Raw genomic sequence first — 20,391 nt, forward strand, 5'->3', positions numbered from 1 at the left:
ATATCACACACATAAACTTGTTTACCTAAGGTCCTTAAGACGTACACATTCCGTTCTTAATGAAAAGACTTCACTAGCTCCAGACTTGGCTTTCAGTATTTAAGTATGACTTGTCTATTGCCATAGAAATCCTAACTCACCGTGAAGATTCACCGTTGCGAAGAAATAATTCTTTGTAGATTTTTCTGCTTTGATGTCTCCACAAGGACATTCAGCCTTTTGAGTTGTGATTGCTTGGATTACCTATAGCAACTGGATGGACATCTGCAACAAGTAAATGAAAAAATTAAGGTGAATCACTACCCGTCGTAATGAATCCCAATCATAAACTTGAGTCTAAAATTACTTTTCTTAATTATTTTAGACCTCAAAACTTTGAGAAACTGCCGGAAAGTTCATTTCATTAATCTTATGGCTCTGTACCAAAAGTAACACACGACACTACAATCTGATTTAAAAGCAGATTAAAATAAATAAAAACTTTGCTACTGGTATTACTACTCAACTTTTATTGGTTTAATTGTTCTTCCATTGTTTCGTCGTCTTTCTATACGCTCATCGATAACGTTTCGGTTGCTTTCCATGTCTTTCACGTGTCAGAAATGGATGCCACGTCTTTTCTGAAGATGTCTGTTCTCTATTTTAATTTTCTTCTCATGGTATCTTTTATTTTTGGCTTACAAACTCTTTCTGCACCGGCTCTCAGCGAAACATTATTCAGGAAAGAAAGAAAAACTAACTTATTTAATAAACTGTGAAGGAAGTCAGGCGACCTTAGTCACTGCGGTGCAACAGAGCAAACTGAGGAAAAAGATGATTGGATTATTAATATCTTTTCACAGCTGCCCAGACTTTACTGGAATATATAGTAGATTAGGCTTTCTCTGAGGGAGAAACGAATATATTAACCCCATTTTCTTTATCTTGCATAGCAACCTCGTCCCCTTACTGTGCAATACGTTACATCCCTATTTGCTAGGCCCCATATCACAAAAAAGTGAAGAGAAAGCAGAGACTACGCCAACCGCTCATGCCAAATGTTAAACTCCCTGGCCATGTTTGTGTGCGTGTGTGTGTGTTTGTGTGTGTGTGTGTGTTTGTGTGTGTGTATGTGTCTGTCTACCTGTTTGTGTGTGGAGGGGAAGATGTAACGAATGACAAGAGAAAGAGGAATATTTTAATGATCAGTCATGAATTGTTAGTTGGATTCCAACTTTAAAAAAAGTTTGCAATTCGTGAAATCCCCAAAATATATCCATTTTGTCAAATTGAGACATTTGGTCCGTCAAGTGCACCACAAGGGGATATTTGTCCTAAACGGGACATAAATTTATTTTGCACAGTAATAGTTTATCACTACTTTCTTGTTTTATAAATGTTTTGTGCATCGTTTTAATCGCAAAAAAAAATTACATTTCTGGTTATCGGTGTGATTAGATATTACCTATCCACTGTTGACTACTTATCAGTTACTATTCTACCCTTCTAACAGGTAGGAGGCAGCTGTGTGTTTTAGATTTTCATCGTAAATTGCAACAAACGGACGGCATTATTTATTTTACAAAATTTATTTTTTACAAAGACGCATTTACTTAGGAATTCTGACAATACAATTATAAACTATACACAGTCCTTTCGTACATTGATAAAGTACAATGTGACTTCAGTACACATCCCAACGCTTGCTGCTTAAACAGTAGGGTTTCACCGTAACAATACGTGGTCTTACAACTTTTTCACCAACTATTTGAAAGGTTCCACAGCGAGGAAACGCGCTTCGCCGATGTTAGAGCTTCATGTGTTTTATTTAAAAGGAAACGTGCGTGTAGTATAAATCATAAGTTCTAAATTGTTTGATGCTCCTGACGACAGAAAGAAAGACTAGACCAATGAGTCAGACCTTGCTCCTCAGTTGTGGTTAAATACATATGTCACGGAGATAAGACGGAACTGATGGTTCACGATGTATATTAACGACAAATGGCTCAGCTTCTAAAACTTTTAAGCAATATTTCTATTATTATCAATTTATTACAAATCAGTACGAATGTATATCAAACAGGGTCGAAATACAGAAAGAAAATTATTCTACATACTCAAAACTTTCCAGTTATAAAACACTATAATTTACAGAACACGCGCTAATTATTTAACATAATCCCATGGAAAAAAAATGTACACTGTCTTAATCGCCCTGTAATAAACACTTTGGGTCATTTATACAAAATGCACTTTATTGTAACATTTTAAATAAATTATTTCAAGGAAAACAAAATAGTGAGAAAATATAAACGAATTACTTAAAACAGATGTACGCTGTATTCGTCAATACCAATATTTATATGTTTTTACAGAGTTATTCCGCAAAAAAAGGTCTAACATCAAAAATGTAGTTTGCAGAAATGTTTAAACAAAGTCAAAGGATAGGCAGGCTTTTGAAGAGACAGTATCCATTTTGTTTTGGCCTACAAAGGCTTTTGTTCATTACTATTCACATCAGGTGTAGGGAATATCTGCTTTCGCCCTTCTGGCTTTCAGAAAGAATTGCAATGTACTTTCTTAACAATCGATATAACAGTGTGTTTTCCTTCCACAAAAAAAGAAAGATAAAAACGAGAAATGAAACAACAATTTTCTTTATACAACATTTTGTGGAAACAATACTGTATGCTTGCAACACTTTATGATCGGAAATGCTGCATTGTTCGAGACACACATTCTTAACTATAAACTGCAACTTGTGCAAGATTACATTGGAGATACTTTCTCTTTAATAAATGTTATTATCCTTTTGTATGCCAGTGCATTACATTATGTACCTCAGCGCTAGGCCTCCAGAAACTCAAGCAGTTTCACCAAGTCCAGTGCAGCTATGGCAATGCTAACACCATACCAAAGCATCAGTCATTTCTTTTTTTTTAAATTGTGGATCACTTGGCCAAGTTTCTGGTTAGAGAATAGTTCTGGGGTCAGAGTTTCTGTAAGAGTGCTCCCCTGGTCCAGGTGATGATGAATTACTCGGAGGTGTTGGAATACCACTTGCTCCTGTGCTCTGACACACATACCATTCGCTCAGGTTAGCTGCGTGGGAAGATGTGATGGGGTCAAGCTGGGAGGCTGAAGCCGGGGGGTCCCGACCTGAGTCCGAAGAAGGAGAGACCAGCGAGGGGGTGGAGGATTCGTATCCCGAGCTGGGGGGTGGAGATTTGCAATGGACCTTCATGTGCTTGCGAAGTGAGCTCGGGTGCGTGTACGATTTATCACAGCCTCTTACTTTGCAGTTATAGGGCTTGTCACTTGTGTGCACATGCGAGTGCTTTTTCCTGTCGCTGCTGTTAGCAAAACGTCTGTCACAGCCTTCAAATTCACACTTAAAGGGCTTTTCTCCTGAAAGAAATCGACAAGGGGCAGAGTGATGAGTTCACTGACGTGCAGGTATTATCTTTCATTATTAACATTACTATCCACTATAAAAAAATGCAACTTAATCACTAACACGTATTTCAAACCAAGAAAAAGACCCGTTGTTTTAACTACTTGGAGCAACGATATTGCAGTGGGGTGTTGCAGGTACGTTCCTGTAGATCTGGTGTGACGTAATGGTTTCTGCTTTTTAGACTTAATGCAAGGGCCCAGGAAACAGTCACTTGTTCTAAGTGACTTACAGTGGATTTCTGAAACAGCAGGGAAGGGAAATAACAAACTTTTTTGGGGGGTTTCAATTATTATTCTAATGGTTATTATTCCTAATGAACATTGCAATATCATTAATCGTCAATTTTGTTTAAAAAACTACATGTCTGTGGTAAGCACAATACAGTGCAAGGCGACATGTTTTACAACAGAGACCCTTCACCGAACTCTCCAAATGTCGATTTAATATTACACCGTAATTAGCCAAACGTTCAGAAAGCCGTTAGAATAATTTGACCTTCACTTGCTAGGTTGAGACGGCCAATCAACGATATTAGTGTTGTACAAGCTAGTAGTAAGTTAGTGGACCCATGGGGAAGCCCAGACTCATAAACACTGTTATTGTGCCGTGTCTGGAGCGTCCGACACTGCGAGTATGAAGTCTGCTTGGCCAATTCCCGAGAGTTCTAAACTCCTCCTGGCTACATATTTCTCCTTCTTTACTATTAATGCTGTGTATAAAGGAGTGAGTAATATAAGATTAACTGCGACCAATCCTTGTTAAGTGTCATCTCACCAGTTAACTCAGTCCTGGCTAAGATGAATCAGTTGAATAAAGCCTCCCTGAAATTGAATTTAAACTTTGCATCACGCAACTTAATAAAAGATGTGTACCTGGAGATAAACTCGACAAGCTGCTAGCACGTTCTAATCAATCTTTCAACATGCATGTTAAATTCTAGATTTGGACTTCATACGGTAATATTTTATAAGTGAGGTGACAAAACTACTGAAGTCTCTGTTTACCCAGAGGCAATCTTTTCATGCTTGTTGAAATAAATAATGTAAAAGGGACGGGATTTCAATTCAATAAAACTAGCCTATAAAGGACTGAAGCCAATCAAACGGCATGAATATTTTACAACATAATTACTTTGTTAATAGAATTACTATACTTGCTATTTTTTATTTAAGAATTTAGTAACAATAGTGTGTGCAATTTTAAACTAAAAGAGAAATGCGATATTTATCATCCTTACAGTGATTAATTGCAACATATGGAGAATGCTGTTTAACTGAAATATTGGGGACGTGTACGCAATCGATGGTACTAAACACACAGCTCTTTTTATTGGATACTATAATATTTTAAAATAAATAGAAATAACGTCGGTCGAATGAATTGTTTTCGTTTGCAAATTAAGTGCTCATCACTCTTAACATCTGAAGTGAAGTCGCTGGAAGTGCTGGGAAAGTTAGCTTAGGCCAGTGCCATCAATTGTTGGACTCATACAGTGTGCCTGCTCAGCAACCATTGCACAGATACATTTGTATGCATAATACATCCGACTGTTTAAAAATATGAAACCTAATGCATTCAGTGCGTTCTTTTGGAGCATCCATTTCACACACCCGTGTTACTAACCATTTCCCTTTTTAACCAAGTATTACATTTTTATTAGTGCTACCGGCGATGTTTAAGTGACATAGTGAAGGAAAAAAATGTGTTAAAATTAGATTCCTAGCTATAAGAAAGGCCGACAATCCTCCTCTAGATACCATGTACATTGTCAATGTACTTCAATTCCATTTTAAGAAGAAAAAACAGCCCAGCCGTGATGACCCAGTTACGTAACAGTAGATAGTTGAAGCCGGAAAAGAAGAAAAAAAGCAAATGCGAGCAGGCAGTTTAGCAAAGTTTCCAAGTAGCAAAGTGGCTCAGATTATATCGTACCTAAACAGTTGACAGGCCCGAACCTCTCCACCACACACACCCCCACCCCTTAACACCATTCTCCACCCCCCCCCCAAAAAAAACCCCACTATCGACCCTCCGCTCGGCCAAAGCTAGTCAGGAGATAAAACAAATAACAAGAGGAGCGGGCATCGCTGGCGCACCATTGATCATGAAGCTGAAATATGTCCAGTCTTTTGAGGAGAAATTTTGAGTGGAGGGTCGGTGGAGGTAGAATTTGCCGTAAAGGTTTAATACTCGAGCACAAAGCAGGCAATAGACAATAAGAGACCGAGTCCGCGACGTATCGAACCGCTGCTGTAAGCTCAATTAATACAGGCTTTTCTAAAAAAAAATCCCGAGGAGGGGGAAATCTCATCTCTGCGGTTGCATTACTTATAGATTATTCTGGCTCGGGAAGTTCAAACGCAGCTTTGAATGAGCTTCGATCTGCTGAATTTACTTGCTGCTAAGTGGAACTAGCAGATGTTTATGACACATGTCCCAGTTTCACAAATGGCTCTGCAAATGACATTTTTTTTTCAGAACATAGGCCTGAAGATTTGTTTTCATTTGTTCTAGGCCTCGAAAATGTTTGGATTGTTTTGTTTTTGAAAAAAAAAATGAAAAGCTGATAGGTTAGGAAGTGGATAAACACTTGGAGTGATGACACAGAACATGATTAATATATTTTTGCTTGTGGATTCTACCAAAACCAAAAAAAGGGCAAAATAGACAACGCTTTTCTGAATAAGTCTACGCCACCTATAAAAGCTTTCACTGAAATTGACTTAACCTTAAAATATTGTCCACTGAGAGCTAAACGGCATGTTTTCCAGCAACCTTTAACTGCCGCTGAAGGTAGAAACCTAGTGACTTTTAATTTCAGTCGAAATTGAATCAGAGCAGATTTATTATCTGTAACCGGAAGACTGTTTACAGCTAAAACGTTATGCATTATTTATTACCCACAACAATTCAAAGTTCTCGGAGCTGTGTGGTTTCTCTAAATGCTGCAACAACAAAAAAAAATCGGCTATTTTCCAAGCCACATAAAACCCATGCTCGCTGTGCATTTGTCCCACTGGTAATACACCGAAAACATATTTTATTAACGAAAATGCATTTAGAAGTACGTAATAGAATGATCCTTCGAAAGTACTGACCTGTGTGAGTTCTTTTGTGGATCTTGAGATTTTCTGATCTGGCAAAGACTTTCCCACAGCCAGGGAATGGACAGGGGAATGGTTTCTCGCCAGTGTGGACTCTGATGTGATTTACAAGTTTATATTTGGCTTTGAAAGGCTTTCCCTCTCGTGGACACTCTTCCCAGAAACAGATATGATTCGACTGTTCTGGTCCCCCAACGTGTTCCACTGTTACGTGAGTAACCAGTTCGTGCATCGTGCTAAAAGTTTTTGAGCATGGCTTTTTAGTGATAGGGTCCGGTTCAGTCCACTTGCAGATCAGTTCCTGCTTGATGGGTTGCCTCATGTAGCGAAAAAAAGCACCTGGACCGTGGTGGCCAGTTATATTCATGTTAATGTTTATACCACCGTAGCCATGTAGAGGGGAAGAGGCAAAAGGATCACTCCTGGAACTTGCCACTTGACTGTAGTGCTCAGACCTGGCGTACATATCTCCAGGTAGACCCAGTCTTAACTGTCCGTTCAGATGGTGTCCAGCTGGGACTGCAAGGGGAGGTTGGTCATGCAGTCCAGGGAATAGAGAGTGGCTCCCAGCCTCGGGGTGACCATGGTGTCCGGGGTAACTACCTGTTGTTGATACAAACATTCCGTGGTGAGAACTTGTGCCGGGATATTGATCAGTGAGCCCTGGCATTACTGAGGATGTCAAATCCCTGCGGATGAGGAAATCTCTACCTGCCGAGATAGCCTGGGCAGTGTAGCTGGCGTGGGAGTGCGAGACCGAGTAACTGACTGCTGCCGCCGCCTGCGCTGGGCCAAACGCTGCCGTGGGATTGGAGACAATTTCAGCGTGGCCTGCCATATGATGGTGATGATGATGGTGGTGGTGGTGGTGGGGATGGGTTGGGCTGAGTTTAAGTGCGGCGGCGGCTGCAGGGTGCCCCATGTGTTCAGGCCCGAAAGGACTCGGCCCCAGGCGGGGTTCTCCAGTATTCTCCCCAGGGTGCGTGTGTGCCATTGAGTGGGGATGGCCGCTGAGCCCCGGGAAACCTGTCATGTTCTGAGGGGGATGGTGATGATGATGGTGGTGAGCTCCTGCCAGGTCTACTAATCTCAGCGCTGGATTTCGTTTGGCGAATGATGATGGGTCCATCATCTGACTCCCCAATGCATCCATGCTCATAATGCCTAACAGCGGGAAAATAAAAAAAAACGTCTCTTTCAAAGTTACCGAACTTTAGAAACTCGTTCTTTGCCAACGTGGAAAGCCATTCGGTGTGGAGTGTGCAGCGCGATAGCAGCAGCAGGACGCTTTGAGAAACTGAATTGAGATTCATGAACTGCTTTGCAGCCCGTCGAGCTCCGCGAGCAACACGCAATCCCATTGGTCAGTCTCCGATGATTGACAGTTCCACTTACTTACCCCAGTCAGGGCACATGCGTATTAGACCAAGTCTTGGCACTTTTGGTGGTGTGATAGGGGGTGGGTGTGGAGGGTGGGGGGTGGTATAGATTGTGGTTGCGGGGATGTGTGTGGTGGGGAGGGTGGTGGTGGGGGGAGTGGAAGCTAGTGGAGAAACGTGGAAAAGTATTTGTTTTCCTTGGCTTGTTTTTGTTGCTGGCTTGCACCATGCTCATTTTATCAGGGAAACCTTTCCTTTTAGATTTCTTCCCCCACTCGCTTTCTGCTGCTGAAGGAGTCTTGCCCTCAGCAACGCAATTTTAAAAAAAAATTTAGAAGTTGTTGCGGGGTGGATTTATAGAGGTTGTGGTGGGGGGTGGGAGTATCCAACAAAAAGTGAATAATTAATATTCTCCCTCTACACTTGGTCATATAATTCATTCCCAGTCGGGGGGGAGTGGGGGGTTATGAGAACAACGGTGAATTTGGGCAGGATTTAAAGGTTTGTGGGGGTTAAGGCTAATTTTTAAGTTATGTGTAAATGCAAATGAAAGTTCCCTGGAATTATGAAACTAAATTCCAGCCGTTGTTTATCAGATCAAAGCCCCTACCTTTTTGCTTTCAAAACAAAAATGGGGAAAATTTGGAACAGTCGATCAACAGACAGCACAAAAAAAAATGCGCACTGCAGGAGAGTTTGGGAAAAAAAACTTCACTGGATCCGCTATCCACGAACAGTTATGAAGCGGAGGAAAGTTTATCCTGCCTGCGAACCGATCAAGCGCTATCATATTTTAACCAAACCTAGCCCCCACCAGTTCCAGCGACTCATCTAAGGGTGTTTTCTTTCTCTCTCTCTCTCTTTCTCTGTGTCCTGTGCTGGCAAGAAGCGCTGAATTGAAAATGAGGTTATGGCCTGTTATGGTCAGGCGGGAAATTAGTGATTTTTATCTTTCCCGACACTACCCGACTCCTAGTCGTGTTATTTTCTTGACACAGACAAAAAAAAATCAGACGGCTGGTAGTTCTTTGCTGACGATCAAAGAGATCCCAGTCAGTGGTATCTGTGAACTTTCTCTCTCCCCCACCAGCCCCGCCATCCGAGAGTTTGTTCAGCGTGTAGGAACTTACTGAGTTCTGGCTGTAGTCACGGGTTAGCCGTTCTCTAAGACTGAATCCAGAGAAGTTTTGGTTCTGTTGGCGGGAGGGGGTGGGGATATAGTTTTGTTCCCTAAAGCGTGGTAAGTTTTTTTGTTGTTGGTTTCCGACACTATGTTTCGACAGATTGTCGAAAGCTTTAATTTTGCAGCCTGCATTACAAGTCGGCGTTTCTCTTTTGCTGTGGTTTTGTGTGCAATTGCAAGACACTGCGTGAAGCTGGGGAGATCCAGACCGTGCTCCGAGTGCGGTCTGTGAATAGGAAACTTGCTTTGCACGGGAAGACTAAACTGTAGCGTACTATCGGGAGGCACAGAGAGAGAGAGAGAGAGCCATGATAGATTGTCAGTTGTTCCCTTCTGTCTACGTAAACACGATTGAGACGCTTTTAAGACCGAGCTGCGCTTCTTATATCAGTCTGACTTTTTCATGTTTCTTCCAGCTCCAGCACGTAATGCTATCTGCAATCCCACCCCCTACCCCACAGCTATGTCCGCAACTGTAACTTATCTTCAATACATAACGCCCGGTTAATGCGTTCTGAGTGCCTACGCCTGTCTAACCATCTCGCCAAACACGTTAAAAAAAAAGTAGTTTAGTTCTTTCTTTTCCGGTTGACAAAACGGGCTGCTAACTCAAATGTGTAACCTTGCAGCCCATTAGATTTTGCAACACGGGTGCTGCAGGGACCTGGATACCCGGTGCTGTGCTTTCCGTGGATCTAGGCCGTCGTTCTAAACTGATCTACGGCAGCGGCTTGAAGCGTTCCGCCCCTAGCGCTACAATACGAGAGAGAGAGAGAGAGAGAGGGAGAGAGAGAGAGAGAGAGAGAAAAGGTAGGTTTTTTGAAAGGGAGGTGGGAGCAATAGCGGGGACAGAAATTTATGGTGGAGGGGGTGGGTGTGGGGTGAGCGGGAGAGGGGGAGGGAGAGGCGAGAGAGGGGAGAAGTAGCACATTTAAACTTGAAGGAAAATGTAAATAATTCCTGTACGTGCGAGGAATGTTTCCAGAGTCAGACTAACACTCGAAACTAGAAAGGATTTTTTAAAAAAGAAAAGTATGATCAAATGGGAACAGGTGGGGGAGGGGTAGGGGCACGGCGGTGGGAAAAATCACAGTTATTCAAAACAATATTCTGCAGTCATAGCAAGTGTGCTTAATACAATGAAGGGCTCGCTGCGATTATAAACATTAACCTACTGCCACCCCCCCCCCCCAAAAAAACCATAGATTACCAGGAGGCATTCCACTCAGTGCAAAAAATGTAATTAACTGTTGAGTAATAATTTCAAATGTGGGTATCAGAGGCTTTAGGATTTTTAATGACGTTCAACGAGGGCTAAACTGAAGTTGTATTAATATCTGCATAACTGTGTATATCTTTCCCACTACTTGCAGTGTCACAATTGCTGACATTTTCTCTTTCGGTTAAGGGCTATATGACTTGTCTCGGGCCATCACTCGAAATTCCAAAGTGAATTAATAATCAGCTACAGTTTTGAATCCCCCGCCTAACCCCTCCACCAAAGCATAGACGTGTTAACAGAGAAGGATGCAATGTGGATCTGCGATTGTTGATACGCTTGCATTTCAGCGTCCAGGGATTCACGGTAAAGGTTTAAACTGGGCTTTGTGCATGTGCTGTTGCATACCTGCTCAAGGTCCCACCTTGCTTTCAGTTTATCCGTTATCTGTCGAGTAATTTCTCAGTCGCAAACCGAGGTCCCTAGAAAAGAACGCTGTGATATATAAATGTCTTCCAAAGGCAAAATGGAATGCAGCACAAACTCTCAAGCGAGCGTATTATAAGATATCCAAATGTCATAGTGTGATTGAGAGCAATAGTATTATGGTGCGACTATACATTTATTACACATAATGTCACACCGAGCTCTGATTTTTCTTATTTTACTTAATGTTATTCAAATACTGGATAAGGATTACGCTAGTGCTGCATAAGGATTAGATTAGCAAGATTTCATTACAACAGACTTTTGAGAACAAAATCTTCTTTATGTGCAATATAACTCGCGAGAACGCTCCTTATTCATCACTGTAAATGTATTCTAGCTAAATAGAGCGTTGAAGTAAAGAATATATACGCGTCACAATGCATGCATCTATCTATATACATGTAAGTAAGATGGAAGTACTTCGTTTTAACGTAATTGATTTTTCCAGCCCATTGTTTAATTTATTTGTAAATACTGCAAACGATCATGAAATATAGAAAAACGTGTTCCGCGCCCCCCCCCCCCGCCCCCCCCCCCCCCCCCGCCTCCACCCCGGATATGTGATTTACAGTCAGCCCCCAAACAACATTTTCAGACACTAGCCCGTTGCTAGCACTTTTGTCATCGACAGGATATTTCACTCTGTGATTAAGATGTCACAAAATAACACGAGGCAGACGTTATGCCCTTCTTATGGCGGGCAGTTCACAGCTTCCTGTACCCCATTATAAACAGGAAATTATTGCAGAATTCCAAGTTTGCAGACTGCAGGCTCAGCACTAAAGAAATCCAACAGAGATCCTAAGGAACTTTGATTAAACCCTAGTGTAAAGTGAAGCCCGCCGGGAACATTAAAAAAATTGAAATGCAACAAATAGGCGTGGTATCTGCTTTTGGTTAAATTGAAATTGAGCACTGAAATTTCAAATTAATTTATAAAGTTACTCGCTGAAAATGCGTTGAAATAAAACAGTTTATGGGAAACCCTCTCCTTTTCCTGAACCTCAACTCTCGCATCGTTTTAATGCAATATTTTCTATAAGCTCTTTTTAATCAGAAACTCGATTTAGAAAAAAAAGCTAGAAGCTTAGTAATTTAGAATCCCAAGATTCCATGCGTTATATTTGCACCTTTCAACCCACCCATCAAACGTTTGGCGTAATGAGCAAAGAAATACTTCGTTTTTACTACAGATTAGTTTGGCTTGGTTGCATATGTGGGGGTTTGTGCACGTCTGCATTTAAGTCAGAAGGTTTAATCTGAGAATCCATCTACTCCTGCACACACACACACACACAAAAACACAATGATACATTTCTGAGGAATGGTAATAATTTACCCATTTAATAATTGAAAAAAAAATCAAGCAAAAAGTCGAATAACATGAACCTGCTGAATAGAATGGACTAGTTTATCAAATTGCCAGAAATGACTCCCTCCACAAACACAAGCTGTGAGTGCTTGGACATTAGCAACCATATAAGCATACTATTAGAATTCGGTGCATTTGTTTTCATCGATGTGAATTTTGTAAATACCTAGTTAAAATTGGCAAAGTCGTGTGGTGTATCATTGTGAACAAAATACGAACAATTCCTATTAAGGCAACAATGATAAAGCAAAGACACTATCCTAGTTGAAGGCACTGTACTAACTATATAATACTGAATGATAAGCTGCGGCTATTAAGCATCATTGAGATGATTAAAGTACGAACAGCAGAATTACATTTTATATTTAATATAGTGGCGATTTATTCTCTTTAAAATATACTTGCTCCATATAGGAAGCTGCAAAGAGACCCCTCCCCACCCTTACCCCAGTTACTCGCGATGTTAATGTTCATGAATCAGCAACTGTTATACTGTTGGTAGGTTAAAGGAATTAATGAAAGTTTTAGTCAAACAACGCCGATTTAGTTGTGTTGTTTTTGTTTGGTCTGAGCAATATTTCAGTAACAACCTACCTGCTTTGCAGTCACGCAATATTACAAACGCAGCTGAAAAATAAAAATGCTAACATACCTTTGTAATAGCAATTGATATCGTAAAAGGCAAGGGAACCTATGTTAAGGCAGTAGACTCGTAATCCGCAACCATGGGTGCCGAGACAGAAGGAGGCATTTGTTTTACTGCATGTTAGTTTCTCCAATCGAAGGAAGTTAGGGTGTGATAACAAGTGTGGTAACAACCACGATGGAGAGCCCTGAGAATCCTGGATATGTATCTCGCGATATACTTCATTCAGGATCACTCTTTACGCCTTCAATATTGCCACAATGTAAACATATTGCACACTGATTCTAAATGGTACATAACAGTGCAAAATTTCAAACGCAATGTTGCATTTCAAAAAAAAAGGTATACCACGTAACTCGTTTCTTTACCTGTTGTGTTGGCCACGGAGATAGTCTTCATCTTCATGAAGACCTATAACCAGTGCATGGTTGCAAAAAAGTGGAAAGCAACTAGAAATTAAACAACTTGCATAATTCATTCAATGTAATGTGCACACGATTGCAGCAATGCAGACTGGTTACAGTAACAAGCGGTGCTATTTGAATTTCACAGGTTTGACCTGGACATTGTATTTGTGCAACTAATCCAAAGTGCTATATTTGTGTTAAATATTTTAAACATTTTTCAATCACAGGTTAACTAAAACGCACACAATTGTGAATTATATAACTCTGAGTGATATCCATTTGTGGCATTGCCAGAAATTATAACGTCCTGACAGCTAAGTGGGCCTGCAAGTCGTGCGTTTTTATTGCTTCTATATAAATACAGAACCATTATGGGGACAAGGAATACACTTGATAGGTTGAGGTCAACCACGGCCCAGTTATTTTCACAAACAATTAGTTGCAGCCACAGCAAATGGTTATATATATCCCTGCTGACTACTATTTCCACAGATGACCCAGCTACCGTTGGCAAACGATTTCTCAATTTGGAAAGTTTTCTTTCCGTCATGGTCCCACTGATGTGGCTAAAACATAGATACCTGTAACCCTCATGCTCATCAGAGGGCATAAACCCATCAAGGAGATCAAAGTCCCAGTCTTAAATTGATCCAAATATGCGTCCAGTTTTCATTACACTCAAATCGTCCGTAAATGAATTAAAGAATGCAAATGTCATGCAATAATGTGGCAGTCCAGGCACATTGGGTCGTAGGTTGTTGTTACAATGAGATGGTCGTCAAATATTTATTCTAGTACTGCCATGCAGAGAACATTGAACTACAGCAAACAGCTGGTTGTGGGATGTACTGTCACTAATTTGTACAGTATGTGACCACATAAAACACTGTAAGTGACAACGATACAGATGGGGGATTGAAGACCACGAATAAAGAGAGATCTCATTGCCTTTTTAAAATGTTCATGGTTGATCCCCAATTTCATAGAGAAGTGTTTATATACTGATCGACTAATCAGGCAACGATTACTGTTACATAAACCTTTCCGCATCCGTATTTGTTCCAAAGAAAGTACTCAATTGACTAAATTACAACTTTTAGTTCCCTAGTATATAACTTAAAAGTATAAAATCGCCATGGTGCCATGTTAAACAGGACATTGCAATCGTTTAACACCAACAACGTGGTTTTAACACAGTAGTGGAAATTTCAATGTTAGGAACATTTCATTTTGTAGTGTGCATGTTTACATAGTTGCAATATGTATTTGACGTTAAGCTGTAAGTCAATAATTCAATGACATTAGCGTCGCACCTATAGTAGAACTGGTGGCGCCTGTGTTTTGAAATGTACATAGCGTACTAAACAAACGTGGAGAAAAATCTCGGGGCCTGGCAGTTGGAATTTTTAAATCAACTATGACAAGTGAAGAAAGTAAAAGGAAAAAGAAAACTGCAGAAAGCAAGTCTAACGTGAAGCATAGTGTTGCTTGCATATGTGTTTGCGTGTGTATGCGTGCATCTGCAGCAGTTAAGCACAATACTTAGACCTGTAAAACACATCTTACAGTGTCATCTTTCAGCTTGTGTAATTTTGGAAAAATATACACATCATTCCGAGATTCCTGTGTTGCATTTTATCACACATACCCCAGACAGACCAACAACACAATAGCATGTTTGACAATCTATATAAAAATGTGCAGTCTGAATAACTTCCTTTGGTCGTATAATGCATATAAATAAATAGTAAGATAACTGAATCACCAGATAGCAAGATCAAATAAGTTAAAAACTGGCGAAGGCCTGCGCTTTAAATCCGCATGTTTGTTTTAATTAAATGATAAGAGTAACGAAATAACATGATTAGCTTATGTCTCGAATACCAATAGCGGTGGATACTTGGCTAAACGTAATAGAATGGCTTCGTGATCTGTTGAACAGCTGGAAGACTACCTATGCATAAAATGCATCTTGTGATATTGAAGATTGGAATCAGTGCGTAGAAATTTATTTTCCTCAAGGTATAATTGATCAATGAATCGCCACTATGGACATGGCGCCCTAATTTTTCGTTGTAATTTTACATTGTTCCCTTCAATTTTACTTGTTCCAATACCATATGCAGTTATGACCTTTCGGATCCTCTTGTGTTCTTTATATTAAACTTAACCACAGCTGCTGATAGTTAGGCGTCGCAAAGTCCTCATGAACTCGCCTTCACCCTCAACGCCTCCACCCCAAACAACAACCCCCCAACCCCACACCCCGAAAATCTGTTGAATTTTCACATTATCATCTGAACGCATTTGATGTCCAGGTGGATTTTACGATAGCCTGTCTTCTTGTGAAGGTAGTTGCATATATTGCAACATAAGCGCATAGACTCTCAGACTTATTGTTTCACAGCTGTCCTCATTCGAAGAACAAAACACAAGGCATGGGATAACCAGTTCGTCTTTCCCAAAAGTTGGGAAAATCTCCTGACGTAAACTTTTCATGCACTTCTTAAACTTCTTCTAACCCGAGAATAAATGCAGCAAAAATAAAGGAATTAGTGTCAGAATGTTTTCTTTCAACACTGGGATACCCTGGTCCGCTGAAAGACCTGCCAAGTTTATAACCACGAAACTCACGTGAGAATGTTTAATCTATATATAAACAAAAATGTCTATCTCCCTACAAGCTGTCTTTAAGAAAACACGTAAAGGAAATAAAATCCCGAAAATGGAATTATAGCAAATCGTTCAAGATACGATCACAGCTCTAGCGGTGATGTGATGCACGCAACTCAAGGCAGACAGGCGGATAATGGCTAAAGACTAGAGTGACCTTCAAAAATCCCCCCGTTCCCCCCCCCCCCCCCCCACCCCACCCCCTCCCACCCCCGCCCAAAGTTTCTAAGACAAACCTCTGGCAGTTGGAATTTTAATTCAAAGCCACGGGCAACTTGAAACAAAATACTAGAAATGTGAGCGTCTGCCTAAGGGGAAGCATGATAACATGTTTTGGGGGCTGCTGTATCTAATAGTTTGAGTGGAGCTAATTTTGGGTTTGCCAAAACATCTTTTGAACACGGAGCTAAAATTTACTTTTGCTTTGATAAGGTTCTATCATAGCCCCAGTGGAAAGGTCTCGATTACATGAAGCATGAGAAAAGTTTAAAATGCGCACAGGGGAAAAAAAAAGTCATGTCACTGAAGACCCCAGCACTGGTACCCCGTCGTATCCAATGTTGCGGATGTAAATATCGGATATATTTATGTGAACGTGAGAATAGCAGAGGGAGAGAGGGGAAAGAAAACGTTCCGTTTCCAGTTCCGAATAAAGAGCACTTGCATTTTAAACTATTGTTTCCCCACTTTAGTCAACGACTTTCTACTTTCCCCACAGCCAATATTTTCGAAGGTTTGCATTATGTGGCATTGTATGGCTCCGGCACATGTGGTCGGTCACGGGTCAGGGGTCAAAAGATATGGTATTTCAGAAGTCGGGAACTTCAGAGCAATTCTTGCGCGCAAAAAGCCAACTGACTAACTTGATTGGAATCAATTTTAATAGGGATAAATATGATAAACTAAGCGCTATTTAATGCACTGAAACGAACGTTAGAGACAATCCTAACTCTACACCGATTTTTAAAAATATTAGCACATTTTAAACAATCATGAAAATCATGTGCAGAAAAAATATCTATTAAATATATTGTGTTAGGATTAATCATTAGGAGCAAATTTGCAACATGACTTTAGCATTACAATTAAAATCAGTTAAATGGCATTAATGGAAATATGCATGTTTAAGGGATCGTGAATGCAAACACCAATTAATTACCTCAATATCCGAAAGCATTTGCTTACCGACAGAACGCGGATAACGGCACGCGTTATTTAGCTCACTTTTTGAAGGATTTGTACTGGACTCAAAAATGCATGAAGCCCATGTTAGGTGCGAGTGTGCATGCAAACGAAACTACACTTCAGCGACAGCAACAGTCTATCTTAATCACAAATAAACGATTGAATGATTAACTTCGTTTCGAGATATAAATCAAATTTAAATTTTAAATTAGACTCAATGAAAATAGGCAGAATTTTAAATCACACACAGAGAAAAATTCCTTTTGTAAACTAACACTTCAACCTCGAGGCAAATATTTCCTCCCCCCACCACCCTCCCTTCACAGAACAACTAAATGCTTTGCTATCCTTCGGTTGAAAACAATACGAGGGAAAATATCAGTACACACAAATGCATTCGAATGGAAATGCATAATTCAGAGCCATTTGCACCTAGTTTGCTTTTATTACAACATGATGGCCCCTGACAAGGGCTATTCTGAGGAAACAAAAAAATCTGACTGATATCTCTATTCTCTTTTTAGTCAATTGCATTTACATGAAAGATGATGGAAATTCAGAGGTCAGGAGTCGTTTAGTAAAAAGTCACTTGAATACACGTGCCTCCCTTACCGTCCTCCACCTGTTGAAGAAGATGTCTTCGATCTTTTAATTCAGGTAACTTCGAAGTAAAAAAAAATCTACTTTGTAGCTTTGCCTAGGTAGTCATTCTTCATTTCGCCTTTTCAAGGTTTCTGGAAGCAGTTAGGGAATGTATGATGAAGCAGAAATGAGCCGTCAGGATGATATTTTAATGGCTTATATGTCACGTCGGTGCATGTGGCTTTGAACTCAAGCAGCCTGCGTTTCCTGCGGAGAGCACGGCAAATCCCACTTGATAACTTCTACCATCCCACAACTTTTAAAATCAGCCCTTCTTTGTATGTTTGAAGATGTAGCCTAAAGATAACGCTAAGGGAAACGTTCACTTTTCATACTCTTTAAGTGTCCCTTTAGAATTTGCACACACTTTCAAATAAGCAGTAAATCTTTTTGAATCAAATTACTCCAGCTTCTGCTCCTCGACTGCTGTGATTTTAATATCCATGTTTTCAGCATATTACATCATTTAAAGCAATGCTATGATGTTAGCTATTGTACTCACTCAGCAAGGCAATATCGCGTTCCATCTAATTCTTAGGGAGCACATACACGAACAAGCTGGAAAATAGCATTTCATTAAATGCACAAAAAGCGTGGGGGTCTGATGCATCGTAAGATCCCGTTTAACCGCAGACATACTCTCACGTAAGATGATTTCAAATTATTAAAGTACCTGAAATGCACACTTGCAATTCCTTATTAGATAACCGACGCTTGGAATTAATCGGCAAAGTAGTCACAGCATCAAACCGACTTAAATTAGGAATATTCACTAAAGGGTCACCCATTTTAAGAATAATTTGTTGCTACACTTCAAACGTCAACACTTCCCCCTCGGTTTTCCAACATCTAGTATTAAACTTGTTTTCTTGAGGGAAACCTGTAAAATACAACTGCAACTGGATCAGCCGAAGAAAGTCATTTAAACCGCCGCCAATACCCCCGCGCGAATAATCTTTTTTTTTCTCTCTGTCTCTTAAGTTAACCTGTTGTACCTTTACGTGAACGCTTTAAAAATAGTTAAAAAGTAAGTGGGCACAAACGTTCGTATAAATGTGATATTCGACAAGGAAACGGTTGAATTGGAAAGAGAGGGAGAGGGAAACAAGGTAACTATTTTACAATGTGTCCTTGCAAAGTCATAGTCCACTAACGGAGATAATTATTAAAGGGTCCGGTGAGGCTTCTTTGTTATAAAATAAGACTTTAACACAGATTTAGCTTCAAGGAAACTCATTGAAGTGGTGAACAAAAGGTAAATTGAACGATTCCGATTCTTTGTTGGCTTTTACGTTTCTATTGCTGGAATATAATTAGACTTAATGAATATGCAAACTATTGGCCTCACGTTAATCATTAAATTACTTTGTAGAAACACAGAAGATGGACTTTAGCAAACCTGGGGTTGTGAGTGGCAAGGAATATTCTAAAACATGATGTAGAAAACAGCTAGATTTTTCTTAGCTGACAGTATTCATAAACCATTCTCACTTCCTTTGTTTCTTATCAATGAAAAGAGCGCCGAACATTTTTTTTTAAAAAAGGGGAAATCCTTACTTTCAGCTATTCTGCAATTGTTTGAGAGCCTATAGATATGTATAGAGCAACTCATTGTCACTTTAGAGGGGGAAAAAAAAGGCCTAAGCAAGATGTTTTCAATTGCCTTTTACATGGGGAAGGACAGGTTAATCAAGGGTTTCATCTCGAAAACAACCAAGTGTTGTATGTTTGCACTGAATCCAAACATATGCATTTTCTGAACCCAATTCAAAAGAGTGTTCTTTCTCTTTTTGCTCACTCATCTGGGTAAGTGAATTTTCACCGGCGATCAAAAAGCTACTGAACAACAAAGGAAGCCGCCCGCTTTTTCTCTCGTCTGGAGTTGTGGCACATGAACGAATTTTAAACAGTCTGACAAGGGGTGACTGAATTGTGAAGTCGAGGAAGACAAGAGTTTTTTTTTCTCTCTCCCTCTCTTCAGTTCGCTCTTTGCTGCTGCCCGTCTCTCCCCCCACCCTCCTCCCCACGACCACCACCCCCACCTCCCCTCCTCTTTCCATATTATATATAAAAAAAGAGAGAGAGGACAGAGGAAAAGAAAGAAAATCTGGACTCGACAATAATTTATCAGGAGCGACTGTCATGCGCGCACAATACCTGGGATTGATGAGGCGAGCGGGCCAATCAGAAGGCGGGATGGTCGGCCCCAGTCGTTGATTGGTGACCGGGCGCAACGGGGCAGCACGGGCCTGGCCAATGGGCGCGGAAGTCGGGGGGCACGTGATCCCTCCCCCAACTCCCATTCATCAAGGGGATGGTGTTGTCTTTTCAATTCATTTATCTGCAGGAATGATTGCCGCTATCATTCTCGAGCTCACCGCCCGGCTGATGAGGTGAAAGTTTCTCCCCAGGAAGATAAACCGCAAAAGACAATATTGCATGATTTGCGTTTGCAGAGGGGGGAATATCTCCAGCAAATTCCCACACGCTGAAGAGAGAGAAAAGGAGAAAGAAAAATAAGGAGTTTTTGCAAGTCCTCTAAACAGACTCAGAGACTGTTTTGCATTGAGCAAGTTTCGTTGTGAATTCCCTTTCTTTCTTTTCCAAACAAAAAAAATTATACCATTATTCCTTCGCCAACCCCCATCGCCAGACG

General features: G+C 40.5%; 1 protein-coding gene across 1 annotated transcript; it reads right to left on the minus strand.

Moving 5' to 3' along the window:
• Positions 1–2,950: 2,950 nt before the first annotated feature.
• LOC132821420 (zinc finger protein ZIC 4-like) lies at positions 2,951–7,699 on the minus strand. Its single transcript, XM_060834004.1, has 2 exons — positions 6,535–7,699; positions 2,951–3,387 (listed from the first exon to the last, which is right to left on the minus strand). The coding sequence occupies exons 1-2, from the start codon at positions 7,697–7,699 to the stop codon at positions 2,951–2,953; spliced, it is 1,602 nt and encodes a 533-aa protein (XP_060689987.1).
• Between the last annotated feature and the right edge of the window lie 12,692 nt (positions 7,700–20,391).

The sequence above is a fragment of the Hemiscyllium ocellatum genome, chromosome 13 (assembly GCF_020745735.1).
Source record: "Hemiscyllium ocellatum isolate sHemOce1 chromosome 13, sHemOce1.pat.X.cur, whole genome shotgun sequence".
NCBI lineage: Eukaryota > Metazoa > Chordata > Chondrichthyes > Orectolobiformes > Hemiscylliidae > Hemiscyllium > Hemiscyllium ocellatum.